This window comes from Strigops habroptila, chromosome 1 (assembly GCF_004027225.2).
Source record: "Strigops habroptila isolate Jane chromosome 1, bStrHab1.2.pri, whole genome shotgun sequence".
NCBI classification, from domain to species: domain Eukaryota; kingdom Metazoa; phylum Chordata; class Aves; order Psittaciformes; family Psittacidae; genus Strigops; species Strigops habroptila.
This window is the reverse complement of record NC_044277.2, coordinates 52,420,865-52,442,615: the sequence shown is the minus strand read 5'-3', so window position 1 is coordinate 52,442,615 and position 21,751 is coordinate 52,420,865. Positions and strand designations below refer to the sequence as shown.

General features: G+C 41.3%; 1 protein-coding gene across 7 annotated transcripts in view; it reads right to left on the bottom strand.

The window, feature by feature from the left end:
• The window catches only part of ANKRD12 (ankyrin repeat domain 12), a 62,697-nt gene extending 42,528 nt beyond the window's left edge, over positions 1-20,169 (bottom strand). For 3 of the 7 annotated variants that reach the window (XM_030489246.1, XM_030489309.1, XM_030489318.1), the window contains exons 1-2: positions 19,979-20,169; positions 1,062-1,199 (exon numbers count right to left, since the gene is read on the bottom strand). In XM_030489246.1, coding sequence (XP_030345106.1) covers positions 1,062-1,148 — 87 coding nt within the window. In that variant the 5' untranslated portion in view covers positions 1,149-1,199; positions 19,979-20,169. Of the gene's footprint in view, positions 1-1,061; positions 1,672-8,916; positions 8,922-13,381; positions 17,288-19,978 lie in introns of those variants that run through there. The other 4 variants (XM_030489272.1, XM_030489299.1, XM_030489253.1 and 1 more) reach the window with 4 other exon arrangements.
• Between the last annotated feature and the right edge of the window lie 1,582 nt (positions 20,170-21,751).

Genomic DNA, 21,751 nt, shown 5'->3' with positions numbered 1-21,751 from the left:
TGGGGTTTTTTTGATAAATAACCTAAAATCTTTACAAAATGTCACTTATTTACATGAGTATAAATAAAAAGACAGTATTTAATACCACTAAATTTCACTGCAATAGCCTTCCTATTCTTGCTGCTTGAAGGTCCCAGATATTCCCCCTCTTTCCAAGTATTGAATAACACCTGAATTAACTTGACTATATCCCAAACAAGGATCAGAAAAAAAAAAAATAAACCCCAACATTCTTTCATCCTTTTACTAGTAAGCCAATTTCCTTTCCCCATTTTACTCTGTTATCTTCCTTTTCTTATCTAAGTAGTTCATCACAGCTACCAGGAACAACTACTTTTGCCTCACTTTACTGGGACCAATAAAACAAACTAGGAAGAGACTAAAAAGTCTCAAGTTTTCTATGAATGTTTTCAGAAGACAAACAGTTTTAAGTAGATGCTGAATCTTCCAATCTTTCCCTGCTTTTTAATCTCTTCCTGTCTTATACCCATTCATCAAATGGTTTTACAGAGAATACAGGCTTCAAACAACTAGTAACATTACGTATGACCACATACACAATTGCATTTTCCAGAGAAGACAGTTTTAAAGACCATTTGGGAGATAAATGGATTCTCTCTCCTTAAGGCAATATACAATTCATCATTTAATTTCTTTCTTTGTTTAGGTTAGATATAAGGAAGAAGTTCTTTACTGTGAGGGTGGTGAGGCACGGGAACAGGTTGACCAAAGAAGTGGTGGATGCTCCATCCCTGGCAGTGTTCAAGGCCAGGTTGGACAGAGTCTTGGGTGACATGGTTTAGCGCGAGGTGTTCCTGCCCATGGCAGTGGGGTTGGAACTAGATGATCCTAAGGTCCTGTCCAACCCAAACTATTCTATGATTCTATCATTCACAATGAAGAATATTGTTCTGTCTTCTGTTATTCATTAGTACTAGAGATAAACTCATTGTATACCAGGATACAGATTTATTTCTTCCTATTACAGCAACAAAATTTGTGATAGAACACGTGCTATTCATTTCACTGAAATTAAATGGACATGAATGTAATTTTGTTACCTTTTTTGCAGTTGTTTTTTCCACCATGGTGCTGTCACTGTCAGAATTTTCAACTTGAACTGTTTTTGAAGACCCAAATTTGGGCATTTTACAGCTGTTCAGCTAACTGTATCTTGTATCAGTGGGTTCATTGTGTGTCTGAAAAATAAACAAAGAACATTATTTGAATATACACACTGCAGTGCCATTTCAGGACAAATGTTGTTACTGCAGATGGTAGCAGAGCTGAACAGTATCCTAAAAAGATGGCTAACAGTGACACCTGACTTCAAGCATTCATCTGCAGCTCAAACCTTGGGTGAAAACCCGAAAGGTTACTTCTGGGGACAGAGTCATTAGAAGACCACCAAGTCAGCTGCTGAACTGCCTCATCCCTCTAACTTACCTCTTTGGCAGACTGAACCCTTTCAGGTATTTGATGGGCCGTTGGTTCATTATCTTGCTTAATTTTATAGGTAGTAAGACTGGTAAGATGCACAAGATCATTTCTAGCAACACTGTGAAAACAAATTAAGCGTTCTAACCTGGGAAACTGAAATACTGTCTACCCCGAATATGGAAAGAAGATCAAATCTTGGTGATTTACTGTACTTCCTGTTGGAACAAGAGATACATGTTGGAAGAAAAATCTTCTAAAGGTTACACCTGGAACTAGAAACCTTAATTTTCGCTGTCTAGTAAATTAATTACATAAGCCATTTTTTTTTTATATATATATACACACACCCACAAATACATATATGCATATGAAGCTCTAAGAGCTCTGTGATGTTTCATCTCCAAGCCAAGTGTCATTACAAACTCACATAATGGAAGAGGTCTGACTTGCCTCTTCCACAGAATGAAGAACCACTCTTCTTGCAAGAGGGAAGAAAGGTCACATAGAAAGGAAAACCATATTTGACTTCACTTTAAAGCTGGTGATGTTTTATGGGTCTTTTTGAGTTAATGTATTATGTTACAAATATTTACGTGATCACAGTCTTACCGAGTCTTGTAGTAATTTTGTCTCACCTAGACATCATTTTAAGAGTGACATTTATATTGTTGCTTAACAGTTAAGATTTTGGGATCATTGTGTAGCAAATTTGTTGGTGTTATAGGGCCACTGTTTTGGTTTGACACTGGTAACTGACAACAGAGACTGGTATTTTCTCTTTGGCAGATGACTGTGAGAAAACTGTTTTGCACACCAGATCTGACACATAAAACTTTCATATTCAAACATATTTCTACACCCCACCCACACATCCAACCCCCACAAGACCTAAACTATGAGAAATTCCCTAACAGAATACTTAGCTAAGATTAATACTGTTGTATACAGCAAAGTAATATCTCACTTTCTTACTCCTCCAGAACAGGAAGGGAAGAATAAGAAAATAAGAGAAAGTTCAAAATGTTCAACCCTCAAGTTAGAAAATTAGGAAATGCTGCACTAAGGTCTGCTCTTTTCCTCTACTTCCCCTACACCTGAGGGTGGTGCGAATTGTTTTGGTGGTGTTTGTTTGGGTTTTTTTAACATTAATTACAAGCTTATGAAAACCCGGAAGAGCTTAATTAGAAACTGCCTGACATACCATAACCTGAATCTTGTCCCCACTATGATACAAGACACAATATTGAGAAATTCCTACTGTTCTGTTCTTACCCAGGAGAAGAGAAACATTAGTATATTCCCTTCATTTCTGTAGTGCCAATAGGATGACACTACATATGCAGCCCTACTGATATGGACAGTATTTGTTCATTTTTAATGGACATCAAGGCACATGGTTATTTATCTTTGCTTTTTATATGCTTTCTATAACAGTTGTGGAAGAAAAAAAAAGGTTATTGGTGTAATGGAGAGTACTCTAGAATGAGTTTCCTGTAGTTTACAAAAAATTTTCTTAATCCTAAAACAAGCAACCAGTTAGCATCTTCACAGACACATTTGGATGATACTGTGCTGATTACACTATACGTAAGGGTATTACTACGGCAGCAAATATCTCTATTTTCATGTGTTTAAAAAGAAGACAGTCATAAATCCAGTTTTGCTCAGTTAGCCTCTCAAATCCTCTTTAAGTTTCATTTGCCACAATTCCCACTGTATACATCATCATGTTTACAATTACTTTAAAACAGATCAACATGTGAAAGTTATCTTCACTATTTTCATTAAAATATTTCTGATTGCATATGCTGCTGTTTTCTTTCCTTTCCTTTTTTATGCTACTTGACTCCCTCAAACTACCTCCATTCCTGCTTTGCTTTTCTTTCTTTCCTGGTGCAATATGCTGTTCTCTATACCCTTCTGGTACTGACAATAAGGAGCCCAATTTCATGAGCTTAGTAAAATTCATTAACTTAGGCTTGGCTCCACTCCCCTTATTTGCCTCAGCAGCATGGACTAAACCATATTAACTGAACAAGAGCTCCTCCATCACAAAAGGCCCAGCCTCCCTGGGCGTGTCCTTTCAAGTCTTACTGAACAGAAACAGTTTATTTTTAAAAATAGTACACTGAAAAAAAAAAAAATAATTCAAGCTATAAGCATTGTATAGGGACAAGAGGATGATAACATTTTCAAAATAAATTAATAAATTTAAATTAAAGGTATTTTTAAATAATACAGTTAGCACAAATAATACACAAATATAAGTAAATGAGAACGCCCAGAGAAGCTGTGGCTGCCCCATCCCTGGCAGTGTTCAAGGCCAGGCTGGATGGGGCTTGGAGCAACCTGGTCTAGTGAAGGTGTCCCTTGCCCATAGGAGGGGAGTTGGAATAGATCATGCTCCAACTCTAACCATTCCATGATGCCATGAAAAGAGAAATCATAGCATGTTTCCATTTTCTTCACCATGTGATCAAAAGTAAATGTGAATTCATTCAATTCTCAATCCCAAGCCAATTATGTTTTGAAGAGAAAACTGCTTTGGAAGTTCACTAAAACTAAGTATCACATACTGGATTACTAAAGCAGAACCATCCCAACTATCACACTGACATATGGCAGTATTTTCACTAAGTGTTTTATGTGCCAGGTTGGTATTTCACAATCCCTCTGTGAAACACACTTCAGACATAAATGCTTCAAATATTTGAGGAGGAAAAAAAAAATTCTTCTCATAAAGTGTAGCTCTTTTATAAGAACTATGGTCCAGAAATGTAAGCGCACTATTCAATCCCTGATCACATAGTATATCTCACAATCAAATTCTGACCTGAAGAAGTGATTTTACTGTCATTTTAATTTTATTTCCATTTGCCTGCAGTTCAGTGCCATTTCAACTCATGTTCTGAACACAGTCAAAAAACATTTGCATTCAGAGTGAAAATGTAGAACATTAGCAGGTTCTTCCAGGGAAACCTAGCTCTGTCTGCTTTGAGTTTCCTTCAGGGCTGTTTCTTAATGCAATTACTGGTTTATTAGGCAGCCTTGATGGCATATTTCAAATCATCAGAACCCTAAACTGAGGGCTAAACTCTTTACATTCAAATTATTCTCCTATGTCACAACAAGCAGCACCGTCACTCTTCATCTAACAGGCACAGCTGTGCTTTTTCTCTAACACACTGATCTATTTCATGCTTTTCAATAAAACATAGAATCTGCTTCCTACTAAAGAAACTTCTCTGTACATCACAAAATCAGATATTCAGATTTTATGCTTGGACATCTTTATGCTTGAACGTATTTCCTGCACATTATCAGTTATCAATGTCCTATTATTCGAAATACTGTTACATTTTATTTCTTAATAATTTTTCACCTGAAGTAACCAAAAAAAAAAAAAAAAAAAAAACCTCACACCCAACTCCAAAACTATTTCCTCCTTAGAGTAACAAATGTAAGCATTTTGACAGATTTACAGCCAGTGATATAAAAAGCCAGGATTATTTCATTTAAAAAAACCCCACCCCAAAAAAAACCAAACAAGAAAACCCTACCAACCACCAGAACTTCAAACACAGGTAGCTACAGAAAATTCGGCATATAATAAATCTCTAATACCAACAGGTTACTGTATTGACTTGTATAAGCTTACACCTAATACTAACGAAAGAGCACGCCTTCATCTATGTAAAAAACCAGAGAATTTGTGCCATACTCCGACAACAAAAAAACCCCTCTCTTCCAATAGCAATTTACTGCAGACTGGGAAACAGTGAATCGACTGTACAAAATTTCTACTATAAATATTTGACAGGAGTGCTTCAGAATGTTTTGCTAAAATTCAACTTACGAAAATGACAGCTAAGGCTACACCTACATTAGCGAGGAATACAGAATTATCAAGAGCACATCTGTAGAGTGGAACAGCAGGTAACAGAAATTCAGAATTTACACTAGTCACATTTAGCAGTTTTGCTTTGGACTAGTTCTAGTGCAGTCTCATGTACTAAGCACACATTCAAGGTTGGAGCACATTCAGCACATTCCTGAACACATCCTCAGCTTAAAACAGGAGGAATCAAGCTCTGAAGCCATTGTAGATCAAGCTAAACCACAGTGAGGAGAGATAAGGACAGTCATTTTAAAGATGCATATCTGATTCAAACTAAGACACTGACCCGATTTCCTCCTAGCTATCTCCCCCCTCCCATTCCCAAGACTTTGTCTCTTCCAAGTTTATTTAGAAATGACTAGTATGATCTACATCTCAAAGCTATTAAGAGTCTATTATGGAAAGGAAAATAAAAATTGGCGGATGAGTGTAATAGAGAGATGTCTAAGAACAGCTGAACTGAGAGGCAGGCAAAAGCCAGCATTACATATTCTGTTCAGAGAAAGCCAGCTGGCCAACCCGTATGTACATACTGGCTAATTAAGAAGTACGTAGGTAGCTCCCGCCCAGCCATGCCAAACGTTATCCACATTCTAGTGGGAGTGTTAAAAGCAGATAAGGTTAATGCACTGGGTATAGTACAAAAGACCGAAATCCACAGAAAATTGGGCTTTTTACATATGGTAAGGAGCAGAGTTTAAGCAGAAAGATATTAGCAAAAAGATGTTCATTTAACTAAGTTTAACAGTCTTCAGGTTCTTTTTTTTTCTTATCAGGAAAGTGCAAATGACTTCAGTATTTTACTTCACAATAAAAGCACCCTTCAGCAAACAACTTAGAGAGTGATTTCTTCCCAAAAGAGATGTTAACAAACTCCAGCATTACTAGTGCTAAATGAAATGTTGTGATGGGAGATGCAGCAGCATTGTCAATTTTTTTCTTCTTACAGAACTCAGTGCTTCTATACCCAGAGTTATTCAACCATAACCTACTGCTACACAATGAACCAGCTGCCAGTCAGACTGCAATGCATGTGTTATCAGATCAGCATATACCTCTTCACCCACGGTGTCCAGTAAGAAAAAAATGGCTCAAGATGGAAAAATGATTATTTGGGATCTTTTGGTTAGAGGCTGGGGACACGCTAAGACACACAAGACCTGGAATTTGGGACTGCGAGGAAAGACTCTATTCAAGTACAACACACACTGGCTTGGGAATTTAACCACCACATGTATGAAAAGAGCATCTATATTTTTACCTGGTATTTCCCCCACAGAAGCATGCCTGTGAGGAGTAAAGCTTCAGATTACTAAATGAGAGAATGTGACTGTGATGAGGAAGCTGCAGAGAAACCTGAGAGGACAATTAAGAAGGGATTATGCTTGGGAAGAAAGCACAGCAGACTCTATGATCAACACACAAGATTTTTTTTTCCCGCTAGAACATAGAACACAAACTGAATTTATTCAGCCTTGCCATTCCTGTGGCCCTGTAAAAAAGCACACGCGTTCCATCTCCTTTTAGCTCTAATGGAGGATGACAGGCTTACTACTGTGGTCAGTTTTCCATTACCTCCTTGAACAGACATACTTGTAGAAATGAAATCTTAAACATTGCTGATGACTCATGAGAATGTCAAAATGATGGTAAAGAATGGGACATTGCCCAGGATGTGCACTTCAAAATCTCATTAGAACATTATACAAAATACTGGTTTGAAATTTCAAAATTTCAGAGTGACCTGTAGCCACAAAAATTTTAGTCTTTTTACTAAGGTCTTCATTGCAGAGAACTATATAAACACAGCTATTCTATAATCAGTGCAGCAGTTTATTTGCTCTTTTAAATGAAGACAATGAAAGAGCTATTAAAGGCTTCATTTGAGCAAAACCAGTTTCAGATACCTTCTGCAGAGTCCTTTGAAAATAGTGTTATATGGATCCCTCAAAAAGACTTCCTCTCAATCATTTAGCAACCAAGGGTGCTGCAGGGTGCTAAAGTCAAAGTTGAACAGGTATAGGATCTATACAGTAAAACACTTTTTCCAAAAGCTAGTAATACATTAGACATGTGCAGCTATAATGGACTAAACATTCACTGCAGTACATCCCTACTGGCAAGCCCACCTCCTGCTGCAGGCTAGAAGCACATTGTCCTTTACAAGCTTAAAGAAAAACACATTTTGCATAAGAAAAGATGAAATAGAGGTTAACTGTGTATGTTATGCTATTTAAGACTAAATTTTTACCATCATCCCTTCCTGTGGGATGTGGCGTGCACTAAAATACCATCAACTACAACGAACGTAACAAATTACCAGGCACTTTTTGCCCTGCGCTCCATGGTGTCTCACTGCACCTGCAATTCAGTTCTCTAGCAGTAACTAGCATGAATTACTAAATACTACTGGCTTCAGGTAGCACACCAATTTAGTATGTTGGAGAGAACAGTGCCTGAATGATACATGCAGTGGCTTTTATAGATGAAAGGTGACAAGAACATTTTTTATTTGGAAAATATTCACAAGCTCTTTTCACATGACTGCGACAGTGCCCGCCATGCAGATTCCAGTGTCACAGTTATGACGAAAGAACTAAGCTCCAACACAGTCTCAAACTAATGGTGCCTAAGGCAACAGTCTGTTGTGGTATTAAGTGCAAATGCAGTACCCAGGGTGGACATGAGTCACAAATTTGGCAGATTTTAGAGCAGCATCTGATGGTAAAATATGACAAAACAGGAATTCTTTTTTATTACAGTTTTCCTTTAAGATTTGCACAATACTGGAGTTTGTGGCTAGAACATGCAATGCTGAGATCAGTTATACTCCCTTCTTTGCTATACCTATTATGCAACCTCAGAAAAAGCACGTTACCCCTCCCCCTGCAACAATTCTCCCTACCAGATTCTGGATGATACATTAAAAAAATCCAAGAGAACAAAACACCAGCCTAACAAACACAGGTTTCAGAAATATATGCCATGACATAATTTGGATATGTGTGTTCTGGAGACTCCTCAGATCCTAGCTAATATATGGAATGGTCTACTAGACTCGCTGTCCTGTCAAAGCACTTCTCATTTTGACATGAAATGCTTAGATACTTGAGATCCAAACATCTAAGAATTGAACAAATCTTTCTGTAATAAGAAAAAGAAAATATTTGAACCCCATTTTATAAGGGTGTCCTTGAACACTGAAACAGGAATAGGTAGTGACTACTCATAATCTCCAGAACAGCTTTTAATATACTCTGAAGTACCTACTCATTGCATGCCAGACTCCACTACGCAGCGCTAGGACAAAGTCCCTGCAAAACAGCCGACACTCAGGCAGCAAGAAAGATTTTCCAGTACTTCAGCTGGAACTCACCACTACTTCCTACCAAAATAAAGAACGTATCTCATAGTCTAGGAATTTCTACTCGGAAGAGCAAAAAATGAGAGGACATGCAACTCTTTCCTATGTAGAAAACAAACAAGACTCTTTGCAGGGGTTTTGCACTTGCCTACATAGGACCTCGGGCTCCGACCCAGAACACCTTCAAATCCCTATTTTAAGAGCCAAAGTTTACCTGTGCTTGGTTTCAAGTGTCAAGTTCCACTGATTTCATAATACTCTTCAACTTATTTTCCATGCTAATCGTAGCACCTAGACTTGTCTACCTCTTTCTCACAAATATGCTCTATTAAAGAACATGACTGAATCTGTAGCTTTCTGATTTAAGTTTTAGTAAGGCTTTACCCCACCTCTCATTTAAAAAAAACTAAACACACACTTATCAAAGAACACAAGAACTTCATTGCTCACAGAATTAAAGAATAGCTGAGGTTAAGGAACATCTGGAGGTCATCCAAGTCCCTCAGTTATCTAGTCAGTCAGACATTTTCAGCTGTTGTTGTACCTTATACAGACCAGGTCGAGTTTGTTACTTAAGCAGGTAAAAAAGCTGTAAAAGAAACCATGGAAAATAAAAACCTTCCTATTCCTGACTAACTATAGGCACATATAAACTATGCAGTTGCGTTTTATAAGCAGCACACTTGAGTAAGAAAAACAGCTTTGGCCCAATATTTAATGTCCAAAATCTTATTCTCCAATTGAAAATACCACACCCCAATATGCCTTTGAAATTTGTTGCATGGATTGATTGAATTTTAGAGGCACTACTGGTTTCTGAGTTTCAGATAGCTCACGCTTCAGTAACAGCTGTATCTGAGCAAGAGATGGCTCCTCTTTTGTGTCACAGCTCATTAGGAATGCACCTGTACTTCTTTCTGTAATGTTTTCTTGCAACTACACTTACAATAAATGTCAAGCAAGTAAGGACTTGAACTCTTGTTGAAGTAGCACTGAACATGTCTCGTGTCACACACATAACTAAAACTCACAAAATCTACCTGGCAGAATGAAACCAACAGATTTGCACTGATTTGCTTCTGGAAGTAAAAACAAAACAAGACAAAACAAATCAGATTTTCAGGGTATCTTACAACTCTGATTTTATTTATACTTCCTTGGACACAATCAAGCAATTACTCATTTGCTGAATGTTCCTTTTAAGCTAGTTTAGTTCTTAATGCTCCTACAGAAATGTTTAAGTAGCACTCAAGGCAAAAACTTTGTGATCATTCTTACTACTGGCGAAGGCAAATTCTCATAGCAATTGAAGAAACTTGCTTCTCTTGCTGTGTGAAAATTTTTTGACAACTTGGTGAAGTTCTGAGGAACTACTGACCAGAAGCACATACAAGTGGCTTCGCTTACTTCCAGACAAAGAGAATCCACTGGTCACTCATACCATGATTCCCTGCTATTTCACCTTGCCTTGATTTCTACCTTCTTAAAAAGAAGGAAACATCTACAAACACTTTATTATTACTACTTTAAAACACACCTTAAATAAAAAGGAGGACCTATGCTGGACAACACCACAGAACTTACTATCCAAACTGGATCAAAATGGGGAATAATAATGGTTAGGGTCCCCTTTCACAGACATTAATTTATTTTCACAATATCGCTGGAAGATGAGAATGCACTGTGTCCTTCATTTTACAGATGGCATCTTCAGTTCACAGAAATAATGAAGTCAGGAGTTTGACCAATTTGCCAAACCCAGACTTTGTTTTTCAGATTATTTCATGTTAGATAGCACTCTGTACTTGGTTAGACCATAGCTATTAGTGACTTCAGTTTCAACTTTTGCAAGCAACTCCTCTTCCCTACCACTGCTGAAGGAAAAAGGTAAAACAGTGTCAAAGCAGTTATCCACAAGTGAAAAAAACACTTGTCAAATGTTCACAAAACACCCTGTATCTTACATGAATTCCAAAATAGACTAAAAATTGGTAATATTCAGGGTCAGTACTCAACTTTCTTCAACATGGGACCCTCTTTTCTCTTCCTGCAACCTCCTCCTAAGTTAGGTGACTTATTCCAAATTCTGCAGTAGGACTCCTGTTGGAGCAATATCCTGGACTGCACAATTGCAACTTATCCCGGAGATCCACCCAGTTCATTACTTTGAAGTGGAGTCCCAACCAAAAACCATCAACTTGTGATCACATTCTGCTATCTGCAGAAAGGCAAATGAGAAGTGCTACTCTAATATATGGTAGACAGCATTTCTGACACAGCAGAACATAAAGGTTAGTGACACTAACCTTTATGCAAGAGGCGTGCAAATACAGACAAGAAGCACTAGTTTCACTTATTTTGCAACACACTCCCATTTCCTTCCTTTACTTTCTCTGAAGTTTCCAGTCCTGAATAGATTCTGAGATCCTCCCACTGCAAATGTCACTCTGCACATCAAGATTATGAAAAAAAAAAAACAAACCCAAAAAACCAAAGCAGCTTGTTTGTATCAGACTTCTAAACTCATATAGAATTAATTACTGTTTATGTCTTGCCAAGGCACTGAAAAAAAATCACAAAAGCTAAAATTTTGTCAAAATATCCTTGCAGGTGTTACGCCAAACAATCTAGTCTTGCTTGGCATAAAAGAGCTAAAAAACCAGAGCATGATAGAGGAAAAGAAACAAAAGGATCCCAGCTATCTGTAAATTACCTTTAATGTTCTTCCAATAGATGATGAACATGGAAGAAAAAAAATGAGTATGCTAGGCTCTAATTCTACTTTAACATCTCACAGTAGTATTAGTAATCACTAAATATTAAAGTCCAGGTATTCAAAAAGGTGTTGTTTTCAAAGGACGGGAGACTTTCAAAGAATCAGTTAGATTCATGGACCCAAAACCTGAGTAAACCCATCATATCCATTTTGGATAGGCATCAAGCCCTATCCAAAAGAAGACACCAAGAGACTGCCTCCAAAGACCCTGTAAGGTGCTGAGCAAAGGTATGAAATGAAAGAAGTAGGGAGGAGATGAATTCTTTCCCAGTTGACTCTTGAGCGTATCCTGGAACACTGAACTCCTTCCTGACTTACAAAAAAAAAAAAAAAAAAAAAAAGAGAGAGAGAGAGAGAGAAAAAACACTATGGGAATTGTTTATATAATGTTGTTTAGGGTGAAAAATGTTGACAAACATGGCCTAAACTGACCGGCTCACACAACCCTGAAAACAGGCAAGTGGAGAAGATGATGCTTTGCAACAGGGATCCCAAAAGAAGATTTAATATAAACAGACATCTGAAATGGGGAAGCATTGAATGAGAAGGTACCTGCAGGAACAAAAAGGAAGATCAAATACTATGGTTTCTTCAATTCTATTTTTGAACAGAAATAGTTTCACAAGTCTAAAATGCTAAAAGTTAGTTGTTTGGTAAATAAAATATGCAGGGCCCAGGAACTGTCTTTACAGTAGGTACTCTTCGATTTACACCTTAATCATAAGGATATGTACATTCAGGATAAGATTTCAGAACACAAGTCCTTCCAGCTTAAGATTTCAGGACAATCCATTATTTCACAGAAGTCTTAGCGCTGCAAGCTTGCTTAATCATGACGCATGTGGACTGGATACATACATAACAAATTAACTTGCAAAACCACAGTCTTAAGTGATTAATAATTTCACAACAGGATTGGAAAAATGCTATTTTTTCTAGAAAAGCATAAAACAGTACGACATTCGATATGACGATGGCATCCCAGATTGTGCAAGAATAGCAGAATCTTCATCAATAAGCCTGTATTACCTTGCAAAAAAGTACGTCATTCTATCACCACTATCTACTTTCTCATATTGAGTGCTGCACTCAAAGCATTTAAATTAATATTTTATGACAAAACTGATTTAGAATTGAACAGTTTAAATTACCAAAGTGGAAAGTTTGTGGAACTTACATATAACATAAACCAGCTGCCATTTTTATCAGAGAATGGTTAGGAATTATTTAAAAGCAGAAAATGCTCCCTGATTCTGAGAGGCTTGTGTTAAAGCTTCTTCTTATGTGCATAAGTACACATCCCCTGGCCCAGACTGGGAGGACCAAGATATAAGAAACAAATGTTTAGAAACAGGATTATATTCTGGCATTAGCAACAAAAACCCAAAACAAAAAAAGCATTGCCTCTCCCCAGAATGTTGATAAACCTGCCTTCCAGAAGTCAGACACTGACTCCCATTTCAGTGTGGCAGGGATGGCTCCCACAGTGACAAGGGACATCATTCCTTCTGAACCACATATACTATTTCTACAGCATTCCTCCATGTGGGCCAGTAAGGAACTGCAACTGGTGCCAGAGTTCAAGACAAATCTGGAAGATGTTTGGCAGTATTGTCTTATTCTCAACTGCATTTCTCTACTCTCACATTAACCCTTTGTCTTTTCATGGAAGATACTAGCATTATTGTTCTCACATATGGCTGATCATTCCGCAAGGAAGCGCTGGAAAGAAACAAACAAAATGATGAGGGTACAAATACAACTGGTTGAATAAATAATTGTTTTTCTTCTTGAAAGAATTCTGCGAGATCAAAAATACCATTAATTTTCTTTTCAAATTTTATCAATAATAAAATGATAGTTTCTGAAGAAATGCTTTTATTAATATTTATGATTTAGCTACTTTTCAGATTTCTCCTTCGGCAGTAGAAAATAAAGTCGTTTCACTTTCAGTTTCTCACTCACAAGCTTACTCTGAGTTGCGGGCACTGGAAGGGACTCTCCAATTAAGTTCTAGTACAAACAACGTAAAGAAGACATGCATTTGTCTTTTCTTTCTTAAAACAAAAACATCAGAAACTGCAATTTTAGTAAGTGAAAGGAAGTGCAAATAAGTCTTATTTATGCAACCAGTTAATTAGTCATTAAAAAAAAAAAGACTTCATTAAGAATAAGCAGAACTTCGTTAGAACGCACCACAGCTTTACAAGACTACCACACACAGGCAGTACAAGAAGAATGCATCCTTTGGCTCTTAAAAACGAAATTAGGTCAGGAAAAACACATTACCTACAACAGTTGGGGGAAAAAAAGAAAAAAGTTCTATTCCACACTATAAAGAAAAAAAAAAACAATTCAACAGTTTTACAACCTATCAAGCTTTCAGCAACAGGCTCAGCAAGGAATCCCAATAGACTAAAATCAGAGCTCAACAACATTTTACACACACTGTTGGGGTGAATTCCAGGTTCAGCTGGACATTATTATAGGCAATCTGCTCTAGCCGACGCCACTCTGAGCGGGGGGGGGGGGTGGACCAGATGACCTCCAGAGATGTCTTCTGATCTCAGCTAGTCTATGACTCTCTTCCATCAATTAGAAATGCAGATGTTCTTTACCTCCGCGGCAGCATGTCTACTGGCAGTTCTCTCCTCTTGCTGATATGTTCAGCATATGAAAAGGTTTAAGCCTTCCATATTCTCCAGCGACTTCTGCTATGTTGTCAGGACAGAATTTATTCCAACAAAGACCTACACAGGTGGCTAGAAGAACCTGTGTAGCTTGTGAGTACAGATGTCATATGCAAGTTAAATCATATCATTAAGACAGCTGCGTAGAATACAAACATCATAGTCCTACAGAGGGATATACCTACCTGTCAAAATAAACATTTACATAGGAAAACAACCTTACTTCTTTACTCTGAGAATCAGACATACTGATACATAAGCCTCCAGAGTGCCTGAAGGGATCTCCCTTTATTCTGGACAGCCCCTCAAAATAAAAGAGATTCTTGATCCTATAAAGAAGAAATCTATTCTGGGAAAGAAAGAAATGAGTCATGCTTGCCCAAGAACCCTGGCTCTTAGGAGCCAAAGACACTTACTGCAAAATTCATTACTTTTAATCTACAAGTCTAAAAACTCATATGTTCGCAGGTGCTTGCTTCCTCTTGAGTCTTTTTTAGGATGAGCTACAGGTTCAAAAGAAGCACCTGCACAGATATTTATCGTAACAAGATACTCCCTTTAAGTTAAGTGGAGAAGTGGAGTTGTAAACTTCTGATCTACTGGATCCTTAAAGATGTAACTAAGTAGATTTTGGTTACATCCTAATTAGATGTAACTATGTAGATCTTTGTCAACTAAGACAGACTATTCCATTAGCACAGCGCCTACCAAAGAAAAACTTACAAGCCTTTCTATCAGTACTTTGCCAAACTCAAGATAAGCAAGCCTATTAACAATTAAGTTTAAATTCCTTCTACAGGAATCTACATCCTCTATGGAAACCTAAATACCTGCAAAACAAGAGATTTCAAACCTACTCTATATGTGATTACTAGCACCTCAGTCATTTCCATTTAAATCTTCACAAGCTAATGATAATTTGCCAACCTAAAACCAAGAAAACCCAAAACTTATCTGCAGTACTGCCAGAAGGAACATAACCTAAAAACATGCAAAGGCCCTTCATGCTCTAAAAGCAGATGAACTGCCAACACCTACTTAAAGACCTCCGACTTCAGCATGATTCAGCACGGTTAAACAATGCGCTTGAGTGCTACCATTCACGTGTCAGACCTAAACCAGCAGGTGCAAGAAAACACGCAAGCTTCTGACTAGGCCTACTTACAGGTCCCCAGCTGGATAACAGAGGTTTTTGTCCTGGCTAAACTGTGAAGACATGCAAAATATTTTATGGTCTTTATTGCCACCTCTTGGCCACCACCACATATCACAAAAGTAATAGAACAAAATGGTATGCCAGTTACTTTATGGAACTAATTCTTCTGGGGGGGAAAAGAGACAGAGAGGGAACAGATGGAATGGAAACTGAGAACAGAGAATAGCCAGAACACTGTTTGCATACAAGTATAACTATTTAGAGCTGTAAAATTACAATGAGTACTGAAATTAACCTTCATTAATGTTTTACTATGTTGTCTGGAGAATCGCAGGGACTGGAAAGCAAAACAGTAGTTATTTTCCAGAAAATAGACAGTACTTTTTTTATTTATTTAAAAAAGGCAGGTAATACACCAGTCCCTTCAAGACACCAGACCCTTCTTGAGGTCAGAAGATGAATGGATTAGCTTTACCCACGCTAGAAAGGGAGTATCACTAAATGAACTTTCCATTTTCCCTTTATCATTAAACTACTAGTAAGAACCCAGATTAGTAGGTTGCTGAACAGCAGAGCACCACAGAAAGCTGATTTCTCTCATTTAGCATTCTTTGTTGCACACAGTCTTGAAGCGAACATAAACAAGGTGGCGGCATTTCCATGAACCAGCTAAGGGAGCTATTTATCAATCAGAGTTTGAAAGATTTGAAAAGCTAGACACTTTTTAAGTAGGACTAATACAAAAGGCTTTGAAAGAGAAGTGAAACTATAGGAAATGTCTTCACGTAAGTAAGCCCATTTTTGCTGTCATCAAAGCAATGGAACTTTCTAAGATTTCTACCACAACAATAGTGGAAATGTAAAGTGTTATTTGGTTTCTGTTGCACTTAACACATTCTGAAGCTCAGAGAGGAGAAAAAAGTGCTTTCTAATCTCTGATGTTTTACAGCCTCATAAATGCAAGATATAGAACAAGAAGAAATTTCAATACTCTCCCTCTTCACCAGGCTACTACCAAGTAGGAAGCACATGACAGGAGCAGGGAAGAAAATATTTCAAGTCTTTCTCCTCAGTTTGCATTTTTACTTTCTGTCTCCAACATAGCTCATAATTCTGTCTCTAACATTGCTAATGACTTTTCTTAGCATAAACCAGTCTGAAACCAAGCCTCTTGTGACATTAACGCTACCCAGAGCACTCTGAGTAGCAGCCATGAAACTGCGGAGAGTTCATTCATTTTTTGCTTACTAAAGATAAAAGCCATTGCAGCAGATATAAGGATGCTTTGTCAGATCCAGGGAGAAAACCCAAAATAAGCCAAGGCAAAGTCATACTCTCAAGGACTTCAAATCTCTCCTTAAATGAATATTTAGGTTTTACACAAGGTGGCAATAAAGGTCCTCAACTGTGCAGCTGAGATACAAAGTATGGCTCCATAAGCTTTGGAGGAACTTGCTAAGACTTCTCTAGGTTCTGGAATAATGATGAACTGGTAAGAAAAAAACCTAACTATGTTAGCAGGGCTCTGACTTCTGTTGTTCTGTTAATAAAACTATTCAGTGTCATAACACAAAATGCAAGGCAGAGTTTGTGCTAATATTTATTTCATACCATCTGTTGCTAGAGTCTAAGTAGAGTCTAATGATGTAGTTAAAAAAATATAGTCTGATTTGGAGACTAAATGACCAATCAACATTTATACTACTCCATCTGCAATAGAACATGGAAAAGAAAAAACACCAAACATTCATGCCCAGCCCACCTCTTTGCAAGATAAGATCCAAAGAATGTCAAAAGTAAGTTGTTCTGAGTGTGTATATTAACAGTGTGGTAGCAGGTTAATCATTACTTCTTTTCTGATCAATAGTTTTTTCCTATTTTAAAGAGGACCAACTGCACTCGTCTTTCAGACAATTGTGTCAGCCTAACACTGTCTAAACATGGCAAACCAGTTCAACATTTGCCTTCATATATCCGTATGTCAAATTTTGAGGAAGATGTTCTAACTCAGCCATTTCTAGGTGCCCATATTTCCACTAAAAGAATGTCCAGGACTTTTCCTCTAGTAAAGTTAAAGCTGGAACAGTTTATGGGTTTTGTAGCAGTTCAAACAGAACTGGTAATGCTGCCAAGAAGCTGCTGTTTGAGACTATGACTGGTGACCTCTAATTTAATAAACACAGATATTCAATTTTCAATATATGCTTTTAATCCTAAGGTAAGTAGTAACTTACCTTAGTAATAGTAGTACCCCCTGCAACTAATGCCAAACAAACATTGAAGCTTCATACAAGCACTCATTCAGCCTGCTTATTAAAAGACCTTTTCCTCAAAGAAGTTAACTTATTGTGCAAGCCTGCTGGAAGAAATCATAAATGAACTTCAGTTTGTTGCATAGAGCTTGCTTTCTTACTCAACATCTGTCCTAAGCTGTGCTGTCTGTAGTATTCGGAGCTCATAAATAATTTTGAGTAATCCTCTGGGTGGGAGAAGAACACACAAAGAGATGGCAGAAATCTTTATATCTGAAAGATTGAGCTGTCATCTTTGTGAAAGAACCAAAGGCTCTCTGATCAACTGTCTGCACTCAGTGATTACTAGAGAAAAGCTAGGAAATCAGACAAGGGACTCACATACCATACACCAAAAAACAGACAGCACCACAAGAATGCCACTGTAGTCTCCTGGGTGCTGAGAAAACATTGGCACGCCTTGACATTTTTTCTTACAAGACATACAGGAAAGTAGAAGTATTAAAGGGGGAGTAGGGGAAGACACATAGTCAATGGGTTTACCATTATGTTCCCCATGAAGAATTCTGCTATATCTCAAATCCTCCAATTTTATTTGAGCAGACAGTTTTTCAAGCTTGCACAGAAACCTACTGAATTCACACAGGGTGACACTAAGGTCTCCGGCTGATAAAGTCACAAGGTTAGCTGAGAGTCTGAGTTTCCATCTAAAGAATAAAGCGAGTGACACCCAACATTTGCACAAGCCTCAAATAAGAACAGGTGAAATGCCCTGACATCTCACATCATTTTGAGGATCTATTACCCTGGTAACTATTACCCACTGAACTACAGCAAAGGATTACAGTGGAAGAAGGAAAGCATGCACAGGGCACTTAGTTCTTTGCAGCTGCACAGCACCTGTGGGTAGCTCACCATGTTCCTACCTAGAGTAAGACAGACGTGAGGACAACCAAACTGCTGCTATCAACCTGCATACTGAAAACCACTTCAAAACTAGAGAGCAAAAACGCCCCCACCCCCCAACCCCAAAATCATGACATGTCAATAACAGTGAATTATTTTAATAAAAGTTAACGATTTCTTATAGACATGATGATCTCACCCTTCCCTAGCATTCCAAGATTAAACAGCTTTTTCCTGGAACATAAGTACATTTGGACCGTTCCACATCTGTCTGATAGCTTTTTGTTCATACAAGAACCACAATTTACTCACTTGTCTTCATTAAAGAACTGCTTTATCCCATGAACTACCTTGTAATTCAGAGGTACAGAATTCAGATTTTCCTCCATATCCCATGGCCCTCAGAAGGCAGGCACAGAACACAGTGACAGCATCCAGGCAATTTCCACAAGACCTCTAGCTGACAATACTGATATCGAACTAATCATTTTATTTGGGAGTTTAAATAAATTAATTAATAATAATACCCTTTCGTTTCTTAGCAGCCAACCACTCCATAACAAATAATAAATGAAAGACTGAATATTAGCGATGGTAGCTAGAGCCAGGCTAGAACTGCATGAAGAACCGTGCAACTGAGCGCGGCATTCTCCCGTTTCTTGCCCTTCCTTTGTTGCCTGGTGTCACCTGTGCCGCGCGAGTTAGTGCTCCACACCAGCGGCGGCTGCCTCGCACGGCACACCAGGCAGCTCAACGTATTATTCTGCACAACAGCCGGGCAGCCGCGAGCATGTAACGGAAGCCGCCAGGAACGCCTCACCCGCTCGCCCCAGGTCTCGGTCTGATGAGGCCAGGCTACCCCGGCGGGGCGGCACGGCCGAAAGCGGCGGAGCGACTCCCGAGGCTGGACGGAGCTGCCGAAATTCCCGAAACGGAGGCGGGGCGGCGGCGCGTGTGTGTGTGAGTGTGTGTGTGTGTGTGTGTGTGTGTGTACACCGCCATGCCGCGCTCGGCACCCGCGCCCCGGCCGCCCGTGCACACTCCGCCACCTCCCATTCCACCGCCCCGGCCGTGCCTCCCGCCACAGCCGCCGCCCCGGACTCCTGCACCGTCAGCGGGCCCCCCGCGGACGGCGGGGCAGGGGCTGAGCTGGGCGGGCGAGAGGCGCGGCCGCCAGACGGTGACAGCGGCGGCCATGGCTCCCGCCGCGGCTCTGACAGGCTGACAGCCCCGCGCCGCTGACCGCCGCCGCCGTGCCCCCCGCGCCGGGCAGCCTGCCCGCCGGGCTGGGTAGCGGAGGCGCGGTGCCCGCTGCTCGGGAGGGCAAGGCAGCGGTTACACCCCCTGAGGCGGCACACGGCGAGGGCTCCCCAGGCGCCCCGCTGCCCGCTGTGCAGAGACAGAGGGGCGGCACCCGCGGCACCGTGGAGGCAGGTGGGCTCAGGGGTCCGCGCCGCGCACCGGGGAGGGGCGGGGAGGTGCGCTCCGGTCCTTACCTTCTCCAGGGAGCCGGCGGCGGGACGCGTCCTCCTCCTCCCGCCGCTTACCCCTTCCTCTCTGTGTGGCGGCAGATCCGAGCGGGGAGCGGCCGCCGCCCGCCGGTGCGCAGGGGTTCGGGCTCAGCCCTGGCCGCTGTGGCTGCCGGGTTTGAAAACACCCCTCCCCTCCCCCGCCCGCCCTCTTTCCCTCCCTCCCTCCCTCTCCCCCTGCGCTGCCGCTGCCGCTCCCCTCCCCCTTCCCCAACGTCGCTGCTCGAGCAGGGCTCCGCGGAGCTCCCATTGGCCGCGCCCCGCCCACGTGGCCCTCACAGGGGGCACGGGCGTTACAGCGGTCGTTGGGGAGGGAAGGGGGCACCGTCCGTCGCGGCAGCGGCTCCGCGGGACACGGGCGCGCCCCTCGGGCGGAGCGCGCTCCCTCCCGTGCGCACGGGGAATAACGGGCTCGCAGCGTGCCTCGCAGTGGCGGGGAGGGGAGGTGGGGGGGGGTAAGGGGGTGGCGAGAGAAGGACGGGAGCGGCGCGCACGCGCCGGGGCAGCCGCCGTCTGCTCGGCGGCGGCCGCTGGAACCTTCTGGAAATGGCGGCGGCGCGGCCGTCTCGCGCCTGCTTGAGGGGCAGGGACGGGGCGAGGGGACGGGAGCGGATCGCGGGACCGCAGCCGGCCCAGCGCCACCGCCGCAGCCCTCCCCAGCGCCCTGCGCTGCCGCCGCGGCGGTGCGGGTCGCTCCCTCCCTCCCCGGGGAGGGGTTTTCCGGTGGCGATGGCGCAGTGAGTTTTAACGGCCGGCGCACTGCGCCTGCGTGCTGGCGGCAGCCCGGCGGCGCATCCGAATGAGGCGGGCGCGGGCACCGGCCGCCTGGTTCCCGGTGTGAGCGTTCGCAGGCGGTGGGACAGGATCGGTGCGTGCCGGCAGCCTTCGGGAGAAGCCTCTGGCCGCAGGTGCGTGTGGCGCAGCGCCGGGGGGGGCCGCTTGTCTTCGGGGCACTCGTGGAGGGGTTGCGAGAGGACGAGCCCGCCGCGCCTGGGCCTGCTCGGTGCTTTCTGCCGCGCTGAGGCAGGCACCGCGTCCGCGCCCGCCCAGCGCTTCACACCCCGAGAGCGCTGCAGGGCCGCCTGTGGGGGTGTGCGGGCCCCAGCCCCGCAGAGCCTGCTGTATGGAGCCCGGGCCCGCTGCCAGGTCTGAAAACGGCATCAAAAAGTGTGTAGTTTTTAGGGATGTCTTGCTTGCGCCAATAAGCCAGACGTCATACAAATGCATCAGAAGGGGTTACAGAAGTAGGCTGACGTTAGTCCTAGTTGCAACTTTGAAAACGGGTCATTCATCTGCACTTGTGAAAGGCCTTGTATCTGCTTATTAAAATAGTATTACACATTAGGACTTAAAAAATTTAGTCACGTGTGGTTCGGTACATGTGCGTTCTGGATTGGATTGTTGCTGGAAGGTGCTAAAGACACGAGCTGTCAGGTGTAGTGTTTTGAGAAGGCAACTAAACAAAGCCCTTCTACTTAGTGGAGTCTTAACTGCCATGCTCAGTCTGCTACTGGATTGCTTTCATCTGTTAGTCGTGTAGAAGCAAGAATTCCTTAATATTTACTATGCAAGTCAGATGGGTAAAATTGTCAGAAAGATGAATTTTTTTGGAATTAAAGGATTACTTTATTAAGGCCATCTATTATGTGGCCTTCCACCCATCATTTTCCAGCATGAATAGAGAATGGCATCACAGATCCCAGATATTCCCACACTTCACAACAGCATATTGTTTAGGCA